Source organism: Spodoptera frugiperda, chromosome 23 (genome assembly GCF_023101765.2).
Source record: "Spodoptera frugiperda isolate SF20-4 chromosome 23, AGI-APGP_CSIRO_Sfru_2.0, whole genome shotgun sequence".
NCBI lineage: Eukaryota > Metazoa > Arthropoda > Insecta > Lepidoptera > Noctuidae > Spodoptera > Spodoptera frugiperda.
Window position 1 is genome coordinate 5,574,430 of NC_064234.1, and position 23,304 is coordinate 5,597,733.

Sequence of the window (23,304 nt, forward strand, 5' to 3'; positions counted from 1 at the left end):
AACAATCATTATTATTAAATGTCAATAAGATAAAATGTTCTTACTGCTACGATATTCAGTAACATCGATCAACATCTTTGTATTTACCAAACGATTTGCTGCAAAAAATATGCACATATCACATACATAACCGGTGGTACTACGAATATGAATACAAATATCATAAAAGCTCCTAAAATAAACGGTTGCAAACGCTCTTTGGAATATTCGCTCCTAAAACTATCTACATTGAAATGCAAATTATTTAACATACTAGATGAAGCGGCGTTTACTCTATAGGACTTCCTTGCCTTCAAAACTCGAAGTACCCTTAGTACGAGTTTGCTTTACGTTTAACGAAAACGAAACGAAAGCGCTTTCGGCGCTCTGATGGGTCGGTGCGAGTGAACCAACCAATCATAGCGCCGAACGCGCTCTCGTTTCAATCTAACTTGATCGAAAATAAACTCGTACGGTACTAAGCCGAAAAGGCCTAACTTCGGAACGTGATCATTGAAACTGGCTCTCCCAATCCCAAAGTAATATGTCATTTGACATAATGTAAAATCCGGAAACTGTGAATTTAATTTCGTTAATAAAATGTCTGACTACAGTAAAAATTCCAAGTAGGTAAGTTATGTTGGTACTTTATGTTGTACTCTAAAAGCCTGTTTTATGATTGGTCGTAAAAAAGCGAGGCTCGAGCCCAATTTCGTTCTTTAATTAGGGTAACATCCTTGTTTTACACGGAACTCTATGGTACTTGTATTGTGTACTGCGCTATAGCTTGAATAGGGCGTATCTATTAAGTCACCTGAGTAGTAGGTAGAGGCTTATAACTAACTAGCTGTGCCCGCGACTTCGTCCGCGTGGAATAGTTATTTTAGGCATTATATTTATTTTTGCAAACAACTTTCTCAGCTTCATAAATTATATCTGTTACCCACGGTTAATTTGTGCATTGAAAATTCGTGATAGCACTGGATTATGATTATAAGGAACAATCCACACTCATTTCTATACTATATGTGTTTCCACTGTTTTCCGGAAACCTGCGCCTATAGGTTGGGTAACCGCCACCCCGGTTTGTGTTTCAGAAATAAAATTCCTAGGGTACTTTTTAGATGGGCTCGCTACATACGCGTTATAGCAGTGGTAAGTCCCCTCTTTGAAGAGTGGCTTGAGAGGCGTCACGGCGTCCTCACCTACCGCCTGACGCAGGTACTTACCGAACACGGAAGTTTTTCGGTTGGTACCTGTTTCGAATTCGGCGGGAGGAAACACCCGGGCGTTTCGTCTGGGTGTCGTCATTGCGAGGACCGCCCGGAAGATATGGTGGAGCATACAGTGGCGGTGTGCATTGCATGTGCTGAGCATCGCCATGTCCTTAGGGATGTGAATGGCGACCTCTCACGTCCGGCTCTAGTTCAGGCCAAGGAGCGAGGGGGAAAGGGACGCCGTCTCCCCCTTCTGCGAAGCAGTCATCCTAGCTAAGGAGGAGGCGGAGCGCGTGAGGGAACGATCCTCTTCACGCCCCAGCCGCCGCAGAAGACATTCCGGGCGTCGAGGATCGCGTGACGATCCCCGGCCACCGTAAGCGCGGGTCTGCGGACGGCGAGTAAGAGTAGCTCGTCGCCCGATCAAAACCAGACCCGTGCGTACCGTGCGTCGCGTTCTGTGGTCAATGATTAAAAAATGATTTACTTCGTTAGTAAGACTATAATTTTTTTTAGTATAGTTACACCAGGCTCCGCGTCGTTCGCAAACAATGCCTCTCCTCCTGGCAGCGTCGTGTTTCGCACATCAAGCGGCGCGGGTGAATTTTATATCGGAGTTATTTTAAAATTGTAATATCTTCTAAGATGTTTATTGAAGTTTAGTGATGTCAAAGACAATTTTGTTCACAATTAAATACTCTTAATGAACAACACATTTATTTCGATAAAGATTAATATTTTTTCGTTAATACAACTCTTAACAAATAATGCATTAATTTCGACCCAGTTTGATTACCATAAAAACGATTCTAGTAAGTTAATCCTAAAAGATAGACATATACTGTCGCGGACTTTTTTTTAGATAATTTTAAGAGGAATAATTCTTTCATACATATAATTTTCGTATCTTGAACCATTTTCGCAGCGCACGCAACGGAAGCCCTCAAGAATTAATAATTTCCCCCGTTTTGTCCACATTTTCCTTTATTTCTTCGCTCCTTATAGTTATAGCGTGATGTTTTATAGCCTATAACCTTCCTCGATAAATGGACTATCCAACACAAAAAGAATTATTCAAATCGGACCAGTAGTTCCGGAGATTAGCACGTTCAAACAAACAAACAAACAATCAAACAATCAAACAAACTCTTCAGCTTTATAATATTAGTATAGATTTGCTATGACAATATAAACATATCGTCACGCCCTGATGGGATAGGAAGTATAACTCTATAGAAAGCATAACTTTATATTGTTTATATGTTCGACTTTTTAGTACCAATATACAAGGCATATAAGTGTATGAGAGCCATGCTTCGACACTAAAAGGCCGGCTAGGCCAAAGTGATACCACAACCTCACAGAAATCTGACGTGAAACAATGCTTGAGTTGGGTTTCCCAAAACACACTTGTCCTGTCCGAAATATGACTTGCTGTTCACATAAGTAATCACATTAATTGATCAATAAGTTTTCATCATTATATATTGATTGTTAAAAAAAAGTATTATCATTAAAAACAAAACCTATTAATAAGCTCCTTTAAGTTGATATTCCAATGCATCCTCATGACCTGTTTACTGCACTATGCTTTGATTGGGAAACTGATACTGATGACTTCGCTCATTAGTACGCGCACATCTTCGTGTAGCTGCAAACTGCAAATACAGATTGATGGTATCTTGTTACTCGGGTACCCGGCGAGATTCGTTTGTAGAATCAATGTAAGATACTATAAAGAAAACTGTACGAGTAAAATTGATTTTACTTTGACTTGTCCATGTCACAATTTCTGGCTTGATTGTTCTTTACTTAGTGGCATTAGATTTACATGGCGATAGTAGTATAATTATTTACAAAAGTATTAAATAAAATTACGTAGCTTCACTTCTTTTATACCCGAAGGTAGGCAGAGGTGCACATTACGGCACTTAATGCCACTGTACAATCTACACCCTCTTTTCACCATTTGTTTTGTAAGTCGCATGTAATAGGGCGTGAGCCTATAGACATATACTGGGCACAATTCCAGACTCCGTGCTACTACTGAGAAAGAAATTTTCGAAAAACTGAAAAAAAGTCTAGAAATACTTTGCCCGACCCACGACCCAGGAATCGGACCCAAAACTGAGACGAAAGTCGCACTTGCGACTACTCATCTAACGAGGTAGAGACCAATTGTATCACAATAGTAATTTATTTATGGATACATTCGTTAGGGACGAATTCAGGTATCTGACCCAATAATGGCCTCGTAATGGGCTCGTACGTTATTAATATATACGGCGGTGCATCGAAGCCTTGACCTGGCCTTCAGCGCGCCCTCGGCCCCATCTCCACCCCCGCCCACAGAAATAAACAAGTTTCACTAAAAATGCATTGCATAGCGTTTTAACCCCGGATTATTTCATTAAGCCATCTCCCTCTTCGACCTTTCAAAATGTAACTTACGTTGCCACAGAACTGGTGTGCCGCAATCCTTTGTTGGGTATATTTTTTTTGTACGCAGCCCCACACTTAGATTTTCTCCAGTGTTGTAGGTGCATTTATAAACATACAAGTTCACATGCACATGACACCCAGACCCGAAACAACAATTTGTGGATCACACAAAGAGTTGCTCCGTGTGGGAATTAACCTGCTATACGTTGCACGGCAGCCAGTTACCCAGCCACCGAGCCGACCGTGCAGTCAATGATATTAGTTAAATGAGTAGCAGACAAGATACACAATAATGCATTTAGTTATACTTCACTGTTCCAGGTTTATATATACATAATGTATAGTCAATGCGACAGGAACGTAAAAAAATGCCTCACTAAAGTACCTTAAATTCTAAAAATAAAAAACCTTCATTCATTATAAACAATAAAGACCTATTTCTTTGTTCACTCGGACATAATTAAAATATTTTCAAATAGCTCAAATACTTTCTTTTAGGGAGTAGAAAAAGTGTTTTTGTGGCCGCTATGAATTTTAATGTAGGTCGTAACTCTCTCCTTGAATTCTGCTTTCAATGTTTTATTTTATATTAGGTACATTTTTGGTCTTCATCTATTATTTAAGGAAGGATTTCAAAGGAAATTTGTAACGTTTTTTATATAAAGTTACGTACTTTTTACGCATATCTTACATATACATATAAAGAAGTAGACTGATTTCCTTTAATATAGTTTTAAGTTTAACGATTACCAATTTCCCAATTATATTTTTTGAGAATCTAGACTTAATTTTGGGATCACTTGATTGTGTTTTAATAAACCAATTAAGTATTAATCTAAAATGAATCAATAATGACTACATTTATACATATAAAACCAACCTATTGACCTGAATAAATTATAATGTTTGAGATCCTTAGTAAGAGACAACATTTAAGATACCTACGTATTCAATAACTTACGACGACTTCCAAAAGTAAAGTTACATGCAAAATGATGTTCCACGTGTAGGTATATACTCGTATATAATGATAAATTCGTTTACTTACACTAAACTCCAGTTACGAGACTGTAGCTAAACTTCAATTACAATTTGAATACCCGACCGCTGATTAATGAGGGAACTAGAACATTTATCGAGTTGTGAATTTAGTTTCTCAGTTTATCTACCAGTGAAACTCACATCGAATGTGTTTTATATATCTATCTGAGTACCCAGTTCAAGTTTGTTTTACGTTAACGCGATTGGTGCGTTTATGACGTTTAACCCTTTGATTGGTTGGTAAAATTGGAGCGGACCAATCAGAGCACCGAACGTCATGAAAGCGTCGAACGCGTTAATGTAAAACAAACTCGCGCTCAGTATATCCTATTCATATATTCGACCGAACTAGAGAATTGAAGTTTGTCTCGCTGTCTGGTTGAATAGATGGAGTTTTGATTTCTATTGCAGCAATCGAGTATTTTAAGCTAGTATTTGTTTTAGACAGAACTCATGTTTGACGATGGGTTGGAAATGAGCTAGCTATGCTTGGATTTTCAAACTGCATACACGGGTAAAGTTTTATTGCTTTTTCGATTTAATATACTCTTGGTGATTGTGCAGATAGTATGTAACAAGGTATTACAATATTGTAAGCACTCTGTACACTATATCATAAAAACTTCATGCTATGTCCCGTATCACAATAACGTATAAAACAAAGTCGCTTTCTCTGTCCCTATGTCCCTTTGTTTTGGGCTTAAATGTTTAAAACTACGCAACGGATTTTGATGCGGTTAATATTACTAATAGATATTACCATTGCACCCATGCGAAGCCCGTGCGGGTTGCTAGTATATTCGTACAACAAAAACAAAAAATGGCAAAAGTGAATGACCTCTATGTATCAAAAGTTGGTACACGTTTGACTCACCCTTCGGGGAATAGGGGACGTCACATGTTATGGTACTTTATTAATTCGACATAAATACATTTACATCACAAAGTAAATGCTGCCTGCTACCATCAAAAATAGACCTTCAAGCTATGAATAGCCACAAATACATCAAAGGAATTTTCAGTCAAAAATGAGGAGCAAATATAACATGCGTGTGGCATAGCCCTTTTGTCTGTAATTATAACAGTGAAAATTGTAGAGTATTCCCGAAATAGTTTTAGGTCTCGGCTTACAAATGGAGGCTCCGGCCATTCAGCTTTGTGACATGAATTGGATCGTAGCCTGTTACGTATTTCAGGCGTTCGTGGAATGATTTTGTTGTAGACCGAAATAAAAATACACATCAAAGGTTTTACATCGAAATATCGATTGAGGAACGCCACTGAAGGCTATGTTTAGACCACTTTTTATATGACAGACATTAACCCAACGTGTGAACGTAAAAATAACCACTTAAAATAATGAGTTTTCAATAAATAGTCCAGTCATTTGGTAGATAAAAAGGGGGTTACCTGGAATGTTTTCCGGGAGTTTTGAAAATTGGTGAATTTATAGATTTGGATATGCTCTTTTCGAATTTCAACTTTGCCACCTCGTACAACCGCCGCTCGCGCCGCCATATTGAAAAAATGGCGCCTAAAAACGGTTTTTTATTAATATCTCCGTTCCGACGCATTTTACGAAAAAATATTTATCTACAAAATTAAACTAGAAAAAATTTCCTACAATTTATGTATTGATAACTTTTTCATAAAATCAATAGTTTTTAGCGTACGAGCGCCGCAAAGAATTATTAGTCCAGTCAAATTAGGATTTCACCTCGGAATTTGAGATACCCAGCTGTAATTTTGTATATACTTGTATATTGACTGCCTGAAACTTGTCTCAAAACCTACATATGGTAGGGTGTAAGCAACTATTAAATTTTAAGGTCCAAAGGTCCCAAAAAACGTTTCTTTGCGCTTTTTTGGAAATATCTCATTTCCTATGGGTTTTGGTATTTGCATTTAATACCAATATTGTAGAATACAAAATTCTCTACAACTTTTGTCTAAACTTTTTTTTATACGGTGCACCGTTTCCGAGATAGAGGGGGGAGAGCGCGCGGTCACTGCACCTCTTCAAAAATTTTTTTTTTCGTCTAACCTATCCGTGATGGTTGTCTATGGATAATAATAATAATAATAAAAGCCATTTATTCCATATCTCCAATGTACATTTCAAATTTGTTAGTAGTTTGTTTGTTAGTATGTTTTCCTTAGTGTATGTTAATAGTATTAGTATTCTTCGAGATATGGACCCCTTTCTGGGTAAAGGCCTCCTCCAGCTTCTTCCACACGTCCCTGTCCTTGCCTATGTCTAACCAATTGTCCCCTGCCACCTGTATAACATCATCAGCCCACCTTCGCTTTGGTCTACCAACATTTCTTTTTCCCCCTGGTCCTTTCCATCGTGTGGTCTCTATAGTCCATCTTTTGTCTGTGTAGCGAGAGATGTGTCCTGCCCACTTCCATTTTAGTGTAAGTGCGTGTTCGAGAGCGTCAGTGATTTTTGTTTTTTTCCTGATAATTTCGTTTTTCACTTTGTGTCTTTTCCTTATCTTCAGCATACTCCTCTCCATTGCTGTTTGGGTACATTTGATCTTCAGTTTTACTTTATTTGTGAACACCCAAGTTTGACACGCGTAAAGTAGGCATGGTAAGAGACACGTGTCGAACACAGTTTTTTTCAGGTGCAACCCATAATCGCCTTTTAGGATTTCTTTTTGAGACCAGAATTTTTTCCAAGTCACGTTAATTCTCCTGGTTATTTCTTCTTCATTGTTGGATTTATTGAAAGACACTTGTTTTCCCAGATATAAGTACTTTTGAGTATATTCTATGCTATTTCCTTTAACTGTAATGGGTCGCTCTTGACTGTTAGTCATTATTTTAGTTTTAGTTAGATTCATTTCAAGGCCAATTTTTGAGCTTTCGTGAGCAAGTGTTCTCATCATTTCTTCAATGTCTTTTGGAGTCTCAGCTATTATAGCTATATCATCAGCAAATCTTAAGTGGTTTAAATATTTTCCGTTTACTAGGAGTCCTTTGTTTACCCAGTTTAGCTTCTGGAATATGTTTTCGAGCACCGCTATGAAAAGTTTCGGTGACAGCGGGTCTCCCTGCCTGACACCTCTTTCTATTTTAATTTCATCTCCTCTGGTCTCAAGTCTAATTTTGCTTGTACTATTTGAATAAATGTGTTTTAAGATGTTGATGTATTTTTGGTGGACATTTGAATATTGCAGTGCATTCCAGATTGAGCAGTGGCTGATGCTATCAAATGCTTTGCTATAGTCAATAAAGGCCACATATAGGTGTCTATTGTATTCTTGGTGCTTTTCTATTATTTGTTCTAGCGTGTGTACGTGGTCCATTGTGCTATAACCTGATCTAAACCCTGCTTGCTCTTTCGGCTGCTTGTCGTCAATATTTTGAGATATTCTTCTTAGCATTATTGATGAGAATAACTTGTATATGCTTGGTAATAGGCTTATAGGTCTGTAGTTTCCTACATCTAAGGGATTTCCTTTTTTATAGAGTAGTGTCTATGGATAAGCCATTAAAAATACGTCATGGTTCCTAAAACCATTTTTCGTCAAAATCAATTGTTTGAAAGATAGACACTTCCAAAGTGGAAAAATGAGGTCTATCGAATGTGTCCTGCCCTCTAACTTTTAAAATAAGTGAGTGAGAAAACTAAAAAAAATATATGCTGTAGATTTTAATGGAAACTTTCAAAGAAAATTGGTTTGAACGAGATATCATAATTAGTTTTTAAGAATTGATACATTTAAAAAAAACACATTGTATGTACACGTGGTGGTGCAGATGAATAATACTTTGCGGCGCTCGTACGCCAAAAACTATTGATTTTATGAAAAAGTTATCAATACATAAATTGTAGGAAATTTTTTCTAGTTTAATTTTGTAGATAAATATTTTTTCGTAAAATGCGTCGGAACAGAGATATTAATAAAAAACCGTTTACAAACAATGTGTGTTGTACAAACAGGTTAGTTTCGGTAGGTTCCTGTTTCTGATGTTATACGTGTTATGTTATATGTTCCACCGTGTCCTCCGGGCGGTCTTCGCAGTGATGACACCCGGGCGTTTCCTCCCGCCCAATCAAAAACAGGATCCTACCGAAATTCCTGTGTCCGGTAAGCACCTGCGTCAGGCGGTAGGTGAGGACGCCATGGCGCCTCTCTAGCCACTCCTCAAACAGGGGACTTACCTCTGCAATGACAGCGAGCCCAGCCCTCGGTTGCGACAGTCGTTGCTACACAACACACATTTTTTGTACACGTGGTGGTGCAGATAAATAATACTTTGCGGCGCTCGTACGCCAAAAACTATTGATTTTATGAAAAAGTTATCAATACATAAATTGTAGGAAATTTTTTCTAGTTTAATTTTGTAGATAAATATTTTTTCGTAAAATGCGTCGGAACGGAGATATTAATAAAAAACCGTTTTTAGGCGCCATTTTTTCAATATGGCGGCGCGAGCGGCGGTTGTACGAGGTGGCAAAGTTGAAATTCGAAAAGAGCATATCCAAATCTATAAATTCACCAATTTTCAAAACTCCCGGAAAACTTTCCAGGTAAAACTACCAAATGACTGGACTAAAAATATTAAGGCGAAATCGGCTAGACGATGTATTGATTTTTTGTTTCATTTGATTTCTTCCTATGCATAATTTAATGAGATAACTTTAAAATTGTGGAAAGGAATGTGTGGGACTTATGCTTTAAATATGGTTTTTGTTTGAGTGTTTCTGATTGTATTTAGTGAAGTATAATGAATAGACTTAGTAGTCCTCCAAATGAATAAGACAAGTTAATATGCAATGTTTGCTAGTAGATCACACACACCATTTGGTCTATTAACATATTTCTTGTTCCCTACATTCAAGATTGTACTTTATTTATGTCTTATACCAAATGTTTGCTAATCAAAAGATTACATTGACCTTATTTTTAAAAGTTCGATAGCAGTACAAACAACCTTAAAAAAATGTGACAACTATAGTATCACATTACATATTTCAAGTCGCTTACAAATTCAAAAACCACCCACTCACCCATCCTTGACAACGAACAACCAATAAAATATCCCCAAATCTTATCTATTATTCCCGTATTTACTATTCCGTATATAAGCTACAAAGGGGGTACTTCTGACCGAAATATACGCCAGTTTCTAAGATTTAGGCGACCTGCAAACGAAACTATAGACCGGACCGTGGAAATACAAAGGTTGGAATGTGTAAAACGAACTTATTTTACCGCTAAGTCGTAAACCGGCACAATACTGAACCCGTTTCGTGTTGGCCGCTGTGAATTTGGAAGCAACTGTGATTTCCTGACCACCTCCGTACGAGTCTTGTTTGTGCCCTTTGTATAGACAGCAATGAAGTTGTAACACGCAACCGAACTGGTACTATTGTGGTCAGATGAAGATTTGAACTTTGCTGTGCTGGTTGCTGGTTTTTAATGCTATTATAGCATTGTTCATACATATAGATTTTTTATTGATTGTATTGTAATGAAGGTAATAAAGATTTAGAAATAATGTTCAACTTCAAAAGATTTATATCTAGAACATATTTAGAAATGAAAAAAACGTATGGTATTAAACGATAAGTCAACAACCAAATAAATTAAAGAATATTTCCGTACCGTACGTACCTATAGTGATTTATGCGATAAAAGAGGTTTAATACCTATCTATTGAGAACTGGCTGCATAGACTTTGAAAAATGCGGAAGCCAGATAATTTACAGAAAAATAAAATAAAAAATATAACTTATATGGCATTTTATAATGTTTTTGATCGCTTACAGCCAGTACTCATAAAATTATTTAAAAAAGTATAAATCATCAAGATTTTAAATTAATCGACATCCCTTCCCCCCTCAAAAAAAAACCTTTATTTTGTATATAAGACCCATAGTCTATTCGTGGAGTCTTAAGGAACTATCTGAATTATTTCATATTCAGAACTAAAAGAAGACAAGCACAAATCTTTTAACTCCTCAAGACAGACCTACCTTAATTTGTTAACCGTAACTGAACCTTAATACATACGTAGTAAAGATGATAGTGATGTAATTTTCACAACATTGCTTTGTTTGTTACAGGTGTAGGACGGCTCCAAAGGTCATGTAACATGGTAAGTCATTACTTAGGCTTTATTGCCGGGCAATTTATTGTAGTGTTTCCACTATTATCAACCATTTACTTCAAATTATTATACGTTTACTCTAGACATATTATACTGAATTTGTTCAACTATTTTGTGTAGTGATAAATGAAGGAACATTTATTATTGAAATGTGATGAAATTGTAATTTTCTATGATTGAGTGAGTATGTGTGCTAATTCAATTCTTGCTACGAATGTTTTATGGTTTGTGTTTGGTAAATGTGTTTTCGGAACTTAGTATTGTAATAATGATTATGTTTTTTGGCTTACTCACGTAATTATTTTACGAGGAACTCGACTAGTTTTAAGCAACGCTAGAGGCTCATATTTATGAACAGTATTCCGCGACGCTCGATGCGACGGCTGTCGCGGTTCTACTAAGCCTCTAGCATGGCTTTTAAATAATACTAAATAATTACGTGAGTAAGCCGAAAAACATAATAACTACTTAAGATTAAGATAAACTTCAGACAATTTTGTTACAGATTCTAAAAAACGAAAATACGAAGAGAAAATGAGATTTAACTCTCCACTTACATACAATTCAATAAAAAGCTAAACCTGTGATTTATGCAATGGCTTGTACGCTAGAAATGACGTGAATATTGTGGCGGGTATGTGTTAGCTTATTATGGGAGCCGCATGGAGTCGCGTGCGCAGATGACTCACACGCTGCCGACCAAGCATCGCCCTGAGGCAACCTACAGGAGTTGCTCGCAATCCCTGCCGCTTGACATTCTGTAAGTACATATTATTCTACTTTCTATCTTACATAGAGAACATACAAGGTGATAACAGAAAAACTCAAGACCTTATAGGTGCCGATTTAGACCATGAAACTGAACAATTATTTTAGTACTTTTGGAAAAAAGAACCCTTTCTATAGACCAATGAGGAAGAATAATGTTATTGTTGTCGAACAAAAGTGTTGGTGAATAATCGATCTATTATATTATATACAACAAGTTAGCTTCCTTCTTTCTCCTAGGAAATAAAAGAATAGTAGGTATACAATACATATTATAAAAAAACTAAGGCAAGCCTTTTGTTAAACCTACTTAAAGTGGCTTTTCATTGAAAAATAGGTGTAGCACCTTCTAATAATAAATTTTCTTCAACAAGGTGGAAACTCCTTTGATGCCCTGATTACTACCTTTTGTCTAACTTTATTTAAAAATAGCAAACCAATTTAGGTAAACACTGAAGGAAGGTGGAAATTAAGACTTAAAACTCGACGCTCATTAGTTAAATAAGGAAAACCTCTCGTTGTACTAAAATAGGTAGCTACACCTTGTGCTAATTTATTTATTTCATTAGGGAAGAAAAGATTTTTGTTGTAATTGAATTCCATTTGTTACAAGCGTTAAGGTCGAATTTCAGTTAATTAACATTAAAATTCTGCGAGCAATTATACTTATAACTTAAAATCTGCTTCTTTGATTGAAATTGCCGCAAGTGCAACTGCCAAGATTGTAGTCCCGATTTCAATCCTTAACCCATTGGAGCCTATACTACAAATAGGACCTAGTAAATTATTTACTTAAATATGTGCAGACATTGATTTCAACCTGATGTTTTTTAATCTTATTTAAAGACATTACATACACTGTATCATAGAGCTACCTACAACCAAAAGACATACATACATTTATCTAAAAATGTCTCTAGTCCTTACTAACACTATTTTTCTTTATTTGCCCAAGAAACGGTCAATGTCAAAGTCAATATTGTCTCGAAGCTGAAAAAAGAAATTGCGGCGTATAGCAGCTGTCTAGTTATATGTTGTTATCTAATTTGGTAGATGTCACAAAAGACTGAGTAACGTTATTACTGCTACCGCACGTACGAAGATACCATCTTTGTCATAAACAGCAGCTAGTACTCTTATATTTATTATCTGTTTTATTTTATACATAGATTATTATATACTAGTTTTTCTAGTAGCTTTACCTATGATGTCATTTATAGTACTCCTAGCTGTATGTATGCAAAAATTCAAAAGGATTGGTTGAGTAAATAAAGTGTAAATAGGTAACAAACAAACTTACTTCCCGTTTACTTTATTAGTTGAGATATTGTTGTGTAGAAGAGGTATCATTTTCTTAATTGATTTTAGTCTTACAATAAACAAGTTTATGTACACATAGTTTAAGTCAAGTTAAGTTTTTCTTCTTATGGTGCCATCTCTTATGAAGTTTGGTAATTTTTGGTTAATAACTATAAATTAACATAAGTATGGACCACTGAACAATAAGCATGTTCATTTATTTTGAGTTTTGATTATTCAAGTGACCAGAAATTTGGATAAGATGGTAAATATCCATGTACAGGATATGTACCATGTTTATTTATGTCTATGAGTGATCATGACGTTAGCAACAGTGCCGAAATATCGGAAACTGAAAAAACATAAATAAACATGGTAAATATCTCGTTTTAAGTCCTAATGCTAGTGTTAGTGACCATCTCAGTTTAAAAACTTTTTTTGTGGGGGGAAAATCATCCAATGACTTCTACCGCCTTGGGCGAGATGAGAGGGAGTGTCAGACTCTTACTGACTAAAAACCACCCCGTTCCTTCTCCTGCTTTTTGAGCCGGAGCCTCGGTAAGCCCGCTAGGTAGCCAGCAGCTTCGGATCAGGCATCAGCGCTACTGGGCCCCATCTGTGGAGGTCTGATGGATCAGCTTAAAACTTAAATATCCATGTACGCTATGGTGACTCTAGTGTATTGTACCAGATGGTTGCCGCGGTCGTCGTTCCGGCCGGCGGAGGGCGAGCTGGCAGACTGCGTGCTGGTGGTGGGGGTGTCGCGGCCCAAGCTGGCGGCCGCGCTGCTCTCCGTCACGCTGCTGTCTCTCTTCCTCACCTTCCATGTGCTGTATGACAGCGCGTTGTACAGCATACAGGTATGATCATGGCTTACAGGATTGCCGTGGTTTGGGATTTGTGGCGGCTTGTCACCAAAAAACTTGTTAACTATAAAGTATGTTGCTTAGGCCATGAAGCAAATCTTCATGGTTAAAGCAAACTCATGGATATATTGTTGGTATTTTACTATAATGTCACGATTTATTTTTTACAATGTAACAAATACGTATATTCATGGTTAAAGCAGACTCATTGATATGAATTTTGTTAGCATTTATAAACAACTAATGTCACAATCTATTTTTTACAATGAGAAGGAACCAATTCTGCCAAGCACTAAACTAACCGCAATAGATGGCCGCACTGTGTCATTGATATCTACGTCAAGCCGACCGCATCATCAAACGATGACAACACCAATCATATAAGCATAACAATACAACGTAACACCGAAAATATGACGCAAAACTAACACAAATTATAATAATATTACGCCTTATTACATAATACCGGCTATTTTGAACGAGTTTCCACTCCATGCTCATTAAAGCATAATACATGTATGAAGGAGGACATAATAATAATATATTATCTCAACGTGTTCACGTTTCACAGGCTAACACGTTTCGTTGGCCTTGACACCAGTATACTGCAGTGACCATAAACATATAAATTGCTCTTTTGCACGATATACGTACTTTTTCCGACCGCGCTTTTGTTGGCTTAGGTTACTAAAACTTTTATACATACTCGTATAAGCTATTAAAATCTCATTTTATTACTTAACTAGTAACGTTTAAATGAATCATGAAAACGTTTTATTCGTTACTGAAACGAAATGCTATAAATATAGTGTGTACGTATAAAGTTTGATATAAAAACAACATAAACAAAGACTATAATATATTCGTAGCCGATACGCCGTCGGAACAATACGCCCCTCCGTACTTTAACGTTGTACTATAAATCGCACGTAGGAACACGCTTAGCGTATCGAATGTAGTAAGCTTCCAACCCTTTCGGCTAAGCGGCTTATTTTCCTCAAGCCGGCCTGACTTCCGCTGTGCGTGCCTTGCCGAGCTTCGAGGCGTGGTTGCCAAGCCCATGGGCATCACTGCCTGACCCCATAAAAAGGTTAAACAGAAGGCACATTGCATACACTGAGAGAAAGTGGAAACAAGAACTCTATATGGACCAGGTTTAAATAAAACTAAATTGTTGTTTGAATGTTTTGTCCCAAAGTCTGATTATTACAAGTTCTTCGGCCAGCAAACATGCTGTTTTTGAAAAATCTCTAACAAATTATAATTCGCATCATGAGAAAAAGTCTTTCATATACTTATTATTTTCACTTCGCATTACTACATTACAATACATTTACACGATTGTAAATATTGAAAACTTCATGTTAACATACTTTTCGACAAATTGTACACACCTATACAAAATTAAACACGCTGTTATATTTGTAATCTACAACAAATCCCCATTACAAATTCCTGTAGGTGTATTTATATATATACAGTAGGTTCTCTGTATCATCCTATATTGTACCAACTTGTAATCATAATTAATGTTCTGAGCCGTTCTCCACAGATAACATAACACCGCCCTTTTTATGACACCCTTGTTTTACAATGTAACCGGGTTTTACGACATCAACAAGTAGGTGGAAGTTACGAGTCGAAAGTATATACTACCTATAGATATATATTTTAACCTATATATAGGGTTATACAAGTACAGCGTTGGGCTTCGATGTAAGGCCGGAAGGGGAATGTAAAATTTTTGTCACATAAAATTTTAAGGAAAAATGTGCCCGTAGACGAGTATGTTTTTTATTATATATGTACGTGTAATATGCTGCAGGGTTAACACAGAAGCTTGCATGAATAATAACTCACTGGAAATTTGTTTAAAAAAATATTAATATATTTTTTCTAAAAAAAATATTTTTTGTACGTGAAGCCTTTATATTTTTATATTCTGTATAGAGAGTGTAAGTATATTTACCGGTATTCGGTAATAGACCTGCTACCTATTATGTAAAAGTAGTTAAAAGCGTGATAAGCTAAAATTTACGTGAAAGCCTGTGTTTTAAAAAGTTGCTGTGTATTTCTAATTTTTTCAGATTCTTATCTAGTAGTAGATAGGAATTTACTTTTTAATAGAAGAACTAGTAAGCTGTATCATTAATATTGTATACAACGGGTAAATTATCTTGTTAACCACATTACCTTTTCTATCCAACATTCCTTTGAAACTAAATTCAAAGAAAGTTAAAATAAGCAAATACAAGCCGATGTAGCACGCAAGATACTGGCACGTTTAATTGAATCAACCCGCTCAAACGTCCAATATAGCAAAGCTTGTTACGTCACCGTTTAGCACTACGTTCTACGTTTTGCATTCAAATATGTCAAGTTAGGGCAATGCCCTTTTGACAGTGACAGTTTAATCGAATAGTTCATTCTTTTTTTAAACATAGAGTATGTAGATTTGAGTGTTATGAAACTTTTTGGTTGTGATGAGTGTTTTTAAAGATCACAGTTATAAAATGAGAATATTATTTTAAGGACTAGGTACGAGTATATTCGTTTCAGCGACATCATTTATTTTAGCCAAATGAATAGCTAACCGAACTGGATCTTATGTTCTTCAATCAAAATATGAAATAGTGATTTTAAATAAAATTTTCTGCTTTCGTAATACTATGGTAAGTACTATAGATACAACAAAAATACTGAAACAGAAAATCCTCCTTAGCTACGATAAAATGATTAACTTTAGAGTCATCTTACGTTTATCTTGAGAGGCATTTATTAAATTCATTACTTAAGCTTTCGCATTAATAATAATTTATTATGTAACTCAATTCATGTGAGTGAGATAAGTTCAGGAGTTTATTTAATAAGGTTAATTTATATCTCTTGCTATGTTCTATCTATTACGCTTAATTATGATAAAGAGTATTTTATAACTACTCTCTCATTAACAAGAGAGTCGTGATTTCTTTATAGCCCAGATTATTAAAGATTTAAATATTATAGTTTAGTAGATCAGATTATTAAAGATTTAAATATTATAGCTTAGTAGATAACATATCACCATCATTGGCTAGATGATGGTCACTATTGAACAAAGGCGTCCTCCTAATGGACAAATGGTTCACTTTATGATTATACATATTATTATATCTACTTGTTATTCAATAAGAAGGAAAATATGAGAAGGTTTTGTACACATCTATATTAAAAATACTTTAAATCTTAGAAATAATGTGTTTAATTCCTTTGATAATAAAACATATCTCGCTGCTGCAGAATCACAACAAACCACAACACAAATTCTAGTTTCATTCACAACAACAATCTAAAAATAGACAAAAGCTACATTTACCACAAACTTCAAACGCTTTCTATCAGAGGAACGATTTGCATACAAATATATAGTAAAATTATATATGGGAGGTAAAGGGTGATGCGAAGTTCATTGACCTTTCGTCTTTACGCTAGCGATATTCAGGAACGCGGCAACTAGAATCTTGATAATTTCCGAAGCCATATATTTTTGAGATTACACACGATACGCTCGTGGGTAATTTATCACTACATAATAGGCATATAATGGGTAGTTATATAATGTTTCTTGAGTTCTAAGTTAACTTCAGAAGTCTAGTTTGGTGATGAATGAGTGACTATTTGTTCAAGTATTCAAGTATTTATTGCATCTATAATGTACAATTGTACATACGTGGTGGAAATACAATGTCAAGTCACAATTGGGGACCCTGTTGGGCACAGCAAATATTAAAATTAGTACGTACAGAGAGAGATATATTTTTTTTACTTTATTTTGAAACATTGCCTTACACTCACACACTTTACGGTATTCTCCTGTGTCGTGTGGGTGCTTTTACAAACATACAAGTTCACATACACATAAGACCCAGACCCGAAACATCAGTTTGTGAATCACACAAAGAGTTGCCCCGTGCGGGTATCGAACCCGGCTGCGGCAGTTGTCCAACCATCGCATTAACCGTGCAGTCGTTATTATTTCAAGTATTCAAGTATTTATTGCATCGTTAATGTATCCAGGGGGTCGATTTGAGAACCATGTCGGACACAGCAATTTTTAAAATTAGTAGAATAGAAGGGGCTTAGTTGAGAACAGTTTGTGCGACTGATAAATATATTTGTGATCTCGTGACGTGTGTGTTTGTTGGAGTTTGGAAAGCTGTAGAGTGATAAGAGATAAAACTTTTGACTGAACCTGCCAATTACAGTTCGCAGAAACTCCTGTTTATAAATACTCCGTGTCTACTTTACGTGGGCGGTTATATTTTGGGATATATTCAACGTAAATACTACTACTACCATTTTATTTTTAAACTGGATTTGTAATTTAACTTGCGATACTGGGTTTTATAGAACAATTGTATATCTCCTTCATATCATTCACTCTCTACTTCAGAGCAATTAATTTTAATTTGCAAATTCGAAGTAAAATAATTTCGTCTTGTTTATTTTATTAGTGAATGACTTGTTATGGAACAAGCCCGCCACTACCTCCCAAACCGTTGCAAGTCCTGTAAGCCAGGCGCTTTTGTAGATACAATTATGAAAACACCAGAACACTGAAGTCCGGCGCGTCCTAGGAACATGAATGACTGTCTTGGATCCCGCAACGAAATAAATCAGAAGACATTATTAAAGGAGAAGAAAAAGAAAACGATAGTGTCCACTTCCCTCGGTGAATTCAATGTTAGTGACTATTCATTTTATTCATTTCATTATCTTTTGGTACAGGCGGCGAGTATGGCGTCGGCCGCGAGCGAAAGCCGTAAGATCCTCCAAACCCAAGAGAGCAATACAAGAACTATCAACCATCCCATGGCACTACGGAAGCGGTTACGACCCCCTCGGCAACCCAGACCTGCACGTAGACTCCCACAGGTAACAGCTTAGGGGCTTTTTTTTTTTTTTTTTTATTAACTATAGGTTCACGCTTGACCACTATCTCACCTGATGGGAAGCGACGATGCGGTCGACGATAGAGCGCGCTTACCTAGAAGTAACCTATTCACTCTTGATTTAAATATTCCAGGGTTGTAGCTCTCGGGAAACACAGACTCCGGCAGGGAATTCCATTCCTTAGCTGTACGTATAATGAATGTACTCCCAAAACGTTTTGTGCGTATAGATGGGATATCCACCATGTAACGATGACGCGTTGCCGTACGTCTGGTTGTCCGATGATGGAACGGGCTAGGCGGAATTAAATTGTGCAATTCCGACGCACACTCCCCGAAATGCAGCCGATAGAAAACCGACAGGCTAGCCACTCGGCGTCGGTGCTCTAGACTTTGGAGTTTCGACTCGACAAGTGCGTCATTACCAATGATCCTCTTGGCTCGTCTCTCGATTGCCTCGAGTGCATCAAGCTGGTATCGCTTCACACAACCCACACACACCCGAAACAATATTGAATCACAGGGAACATTGTACCATCGGAATCAAACCAGCGTGCATAACAATATTGAATCACAGGGAACATTGTACCATCGGGATCAAACCAGCGTGCATAACAACAAGCTGCCCGCACACACCTGTCACAAATAAGGTTATTTACCAAAGTCACTTACACAAGATAAAATCCATAATTTACATTTAGAGAAAATTGTACCATCGCGATCGAACCAGCGCGCTCAACGACAAAGTGCACAGCTGCCAGTATTGGCAGTTGTGAATCACACAAAGATTTCCTCCGTGCGGGAATCGGACCCCCGACATGTTACGTGGCAGCCAGTTGCCTAGCCACCATGTTAACCAGTCATTCAATTATCCTTGCTGCTGCTCATTTATTGCCATTGATCATGGTAACATGGGAAAACAACCGTAACATGTGTATAATACATGTGATCCACAAATTGTTGTTTCGGGTCTGGCCGTCATGTGTATTTGTAAATACACCTCCTACACAGGAGAACATTCCAATGAGAACATTTTTATCTTAAAAATTGATAAATTTACCACAGGTGACGATAATTTAGAGAATAGAGAGTAAAGTTCTCTAAGAAAAGGAGGATCCTCCGACCAGGCGAGGTGATTATGCCTGGCGGGCTTTCTGCCCAACTGTTGTTCGTTGGGATTTTCTATCCGTCTTAATTCGCATGTAAACTTCATATGTGCGATGCAGGATATTTGTGACGTCATCCGTTGATTTGCTCGTCGATAGTCTATGTGCGACTTCTGTCATCTGTCACTTGTCACTTGTCAGAGTATCGCCACAATAATATATCAGAATTGAACCAATTCTAATTTTGTGTAAGTTGCTTTCTTTGTTGGTACTGAGAATTCGATTTATACCTGCTAGTATAAAGTAATGTTATTCATTCAAGCCCTTACCGCAACTATATTTAAACTTTTAAACCGTCAACATCATAAATACCGTTACGTTGGTTTAAAAACAAATAAAAACTACAACCACAGTGAAAGCCGTTACAGATTATTTCGAAATTTTATTTAAATTTTAACACCCGCATTACGCGGCAGCCACGGTTCGTGTCTGCCGTCGGCCTTTACAATGTATGTTCAAGTAAATGTCGTTCCATTTCAGAACGCTGACATAATGAACGGAAAATTAAAGAAAAACAGAGCAAAATTGTTTTAGTTGATGCGTTCACCCGCATTAATTTATGAAGTAATTTAAAAAAGTAATTGCTACTTATAATTGAGGGCCGTTCACTGAAATACTTACTTAGTACTAGCGATTGCTATAATTAGCATCAATGTCGATATCTTTGTCTAGGCCAAGATAAAATTATAGACTCGACTTTTTGCAAAAATTATGTATAGATTACTATTTCTTACCACAATATTGGTGATGTTTTCAAGAATCTTGATATTTTGATCCCCAACACAAATAGTACCAGAGCTGCGGACTATCTAGTGGGTTTATTGGAGTTTCGGCTCGAAAAGTAGGAGTAGGAACATGGTGGTTATTAGTCAGTAAGAGCTTGACACTCCCTCTCGTCTCGCCCAAGACGAGAAAAGTCATAGGATGATTTTCCCCGTTAAAAAAACAACACAAATAGTTGCAATCGAAACCAATCAAATAACCTTAATAGTAATCTATTCACATAAATCCTCCGTAACAACCCACGTTAGGAGATATAAGCACAATTTTATAAAACGAACGAAACCAATTTAGAATATACGAAACAGCAGGACCACTACAGACAAATAATCATACGACTGATAATACACTTCTTCTACGATAGTACCGAAGCGCTCGGCCGATACCCAACCAAATGAATGTAACGAAACCATAGCGCGATCTATTTCGATCCCAACGCCATCTATCGAGGATAAAGACAACTTGGATTATTTATTTATACTCCGTTCGGGCATTTTCTTTGTACTAAAAGTTTAATTATATTGATATTATTTTTTTCATACCTTTTTACTATTTATTTACTTTTTTTCGATGAAATAAAACAATAACATGAACCGAAGTCGTGTAACGATCGACATAGAATTATCTATACTCCGTTAGAGCATTTTCTTTGTACTAAATGTTTTATTATATTGATATTATTTTTTTCATACCTTTTTACTATTTATTTACTTTTTTCGATAAATTAAAACAATAACATGAACCGAAGTCGTGTAACGATCGACATAGAATTATTTATAAATAATTTATTTCTTATTTTTATTTTTTGATTTTTGAAATAAAAATATATCTATGTCTTTTCTAAGGTTCTAAACTATATCTGTACCAAATTTCAACCAAATCCGTCAAATAGTTGCGGAGAAAATGGTATAAGCATAGAATGTTCGACGTGATTCTTTAATTTGACATAACTTTTTTATTTATGCGATTGACATGAAACAAACACTAAATGTAAATTTAAGCATCCCACAATATATTCGTGAAAACCGCATCCAACTCGGATCAGCCGTTTCTGAGATTAGCGCGCACAGACGAACAGACAAACAGACAAACAGACAAACAGACAAAAAAAAAGTTAATTACATTTTTGGGTTCGACATCGACATAACAATAACCCCTGCTATTTTTTTTATTTTTATTTTCAATGTACAGACAGCACTTTTCTACGATTTTATTATATGTATAGATTATTGCGGCTTGAATTACGTGTTCCCCATACACCGCCACGAGTCACCTCATGGGACACATGTCTAGATAACAATTCTTAACCCACGATAAAAAGAGATTTAAATTCTCCTCCAGACCTTAATTCAATGTCTCCTCTTCCAAAAATAATGTATGTAAAACAATTTTAAAATGTAATTAGATATTCATATTCTTCAGAGTTCTTTGAAATATTTAAAATATGCTTTTAGCAGACATTAATATTTTAAGCTTACATCTTTATGAAGATTCATTTATAATTGTGTTACGTGTAAGTACTTATTATTTACCAAAGTCACTTACACAAGATAAAGTCCATAATTTATATTTCAAAATCTGTTTTTCTACTATAAATAGGGCCAGACATCGTACTCTCCAAATTGTTTAACTACAAGATATTTTAAACTTTATTGCAAAACCATAAAGTTAAAAATCGTAATGCAACTACGCAACATGTAACTATGCAACAACCAAACACACCAAATTGTAACAAACGATTTTAAACTTAATTACCACACGATAAAGTTGAAAACTACATTGTAAAACCTTGTTCTAGGCTCTTATAATAGGTGTCAGAAAATGCGGGACCCGAGCGTTACTGGAGATGCTGTACCTCCATCCGATGGTGCAGAAGGCGTCAGGAGAAGTGCACTTCTTTGATAGAGATGAGAACTATGCGTTAGGACTAGAGTGGTACCGAAGTAAAATGCCGCTGTCCTTCAAAGGACAGATCACGATAGAAAAGAGCCCGAGCTACTTTGTTACTCCCGAGGTAAGAAAATGTTTAATAGTGAGTATTGTCATACTTCTTGTGTAGAGAAGGCCTATAGTCCAGGAAAGGACTGTTACAGACTGAAGACGATGATAAGTGCCAATTTACAAAGTTCATTAACTTTGTAAATGTTAATAGAAGTAGTTGAGTTCTAATGTCAAAATGGTGAACTTTGATTTATTTATCACTTTAAAAATAAACCTTTTTATGTTCTTAATATCAGAATAAAGTTAATGCCGTTTAACTTATATCACTTTAATTGATTGACTTATTGTTATTAAAAATAGAGGAGAAGTCTTCAGTCCTGAGGAATATTTCAAAAAGAGTAATTTCAAATTTCTTCTTTCTTAAGGTACCAGAACGTGTTCGAGCAATGAACTCCTCAGTTCGATTACTGCTCATAGTCCGAGAGCCAGTAACGCGCGCGATATCTGACTACACACAACTGCGCAGTCGCGCTACACCATCTGCGCCGGCGCACCCTCAGATAGCAGCACACCCTGTACCTGACGCTGCCAAGCCTTTTGAACATCTTGCTATATCACCTGATGGTTCCATTAATATAGCTTACAGGTAAGGAAAAACTAAGTGATCTATGTAATTGTATAATAATGTTTATTACATTCTCAACTTAAATATTTTGATGTAGAGTCGAAAATTTAATGACAAATAGAT

General features: G+C 36.3%; 1 protein-coding gene across 1 annotated transcript in view; it reads left to right on the top strand.

Moving 5' to 3' along the window:
* The window catches only part of LOC118267042 (heparan sulfate glucosamine 3-O-sulfotransferase 1), a 46,773-nt gene that overhangs the window by 19,038 nt on the left and 4,431 nt on the right, over positions 1 to 23,304 (top strand). Inside the window, exons 2-7 of the mRNA XM_035580788.2 lie at positions 10,762 to 10,793; positions 11,311 to 11,565; positions 13,564 to 13,732; positions 18,506 to 18,652; positions 22,414 to 22,629; positions 22,982 to 23,202. Of these exons, the coding sequence (XP_035436681.2) occupies positions 11,468 to 11,565; positions 13,564 to 13,732; positions 18,506 to 18,652; positions 22,414 to 22,629; positions 22,982 to 23,202 (851 nt within the window). The 5' untranslated portion in view covers positions 10,762 to 10,793; positions 11,311 to 11,467. The remainder of the gene's footprint in view (positions 1 to 10,761; positions 10,794 to 11,310; positions 11,566 to 13,563; positions 13,733 to 18,505; positions 18,653 to 22,413; positions 22,630 to 22,981; positions 23,203 to 23,304) is intronic.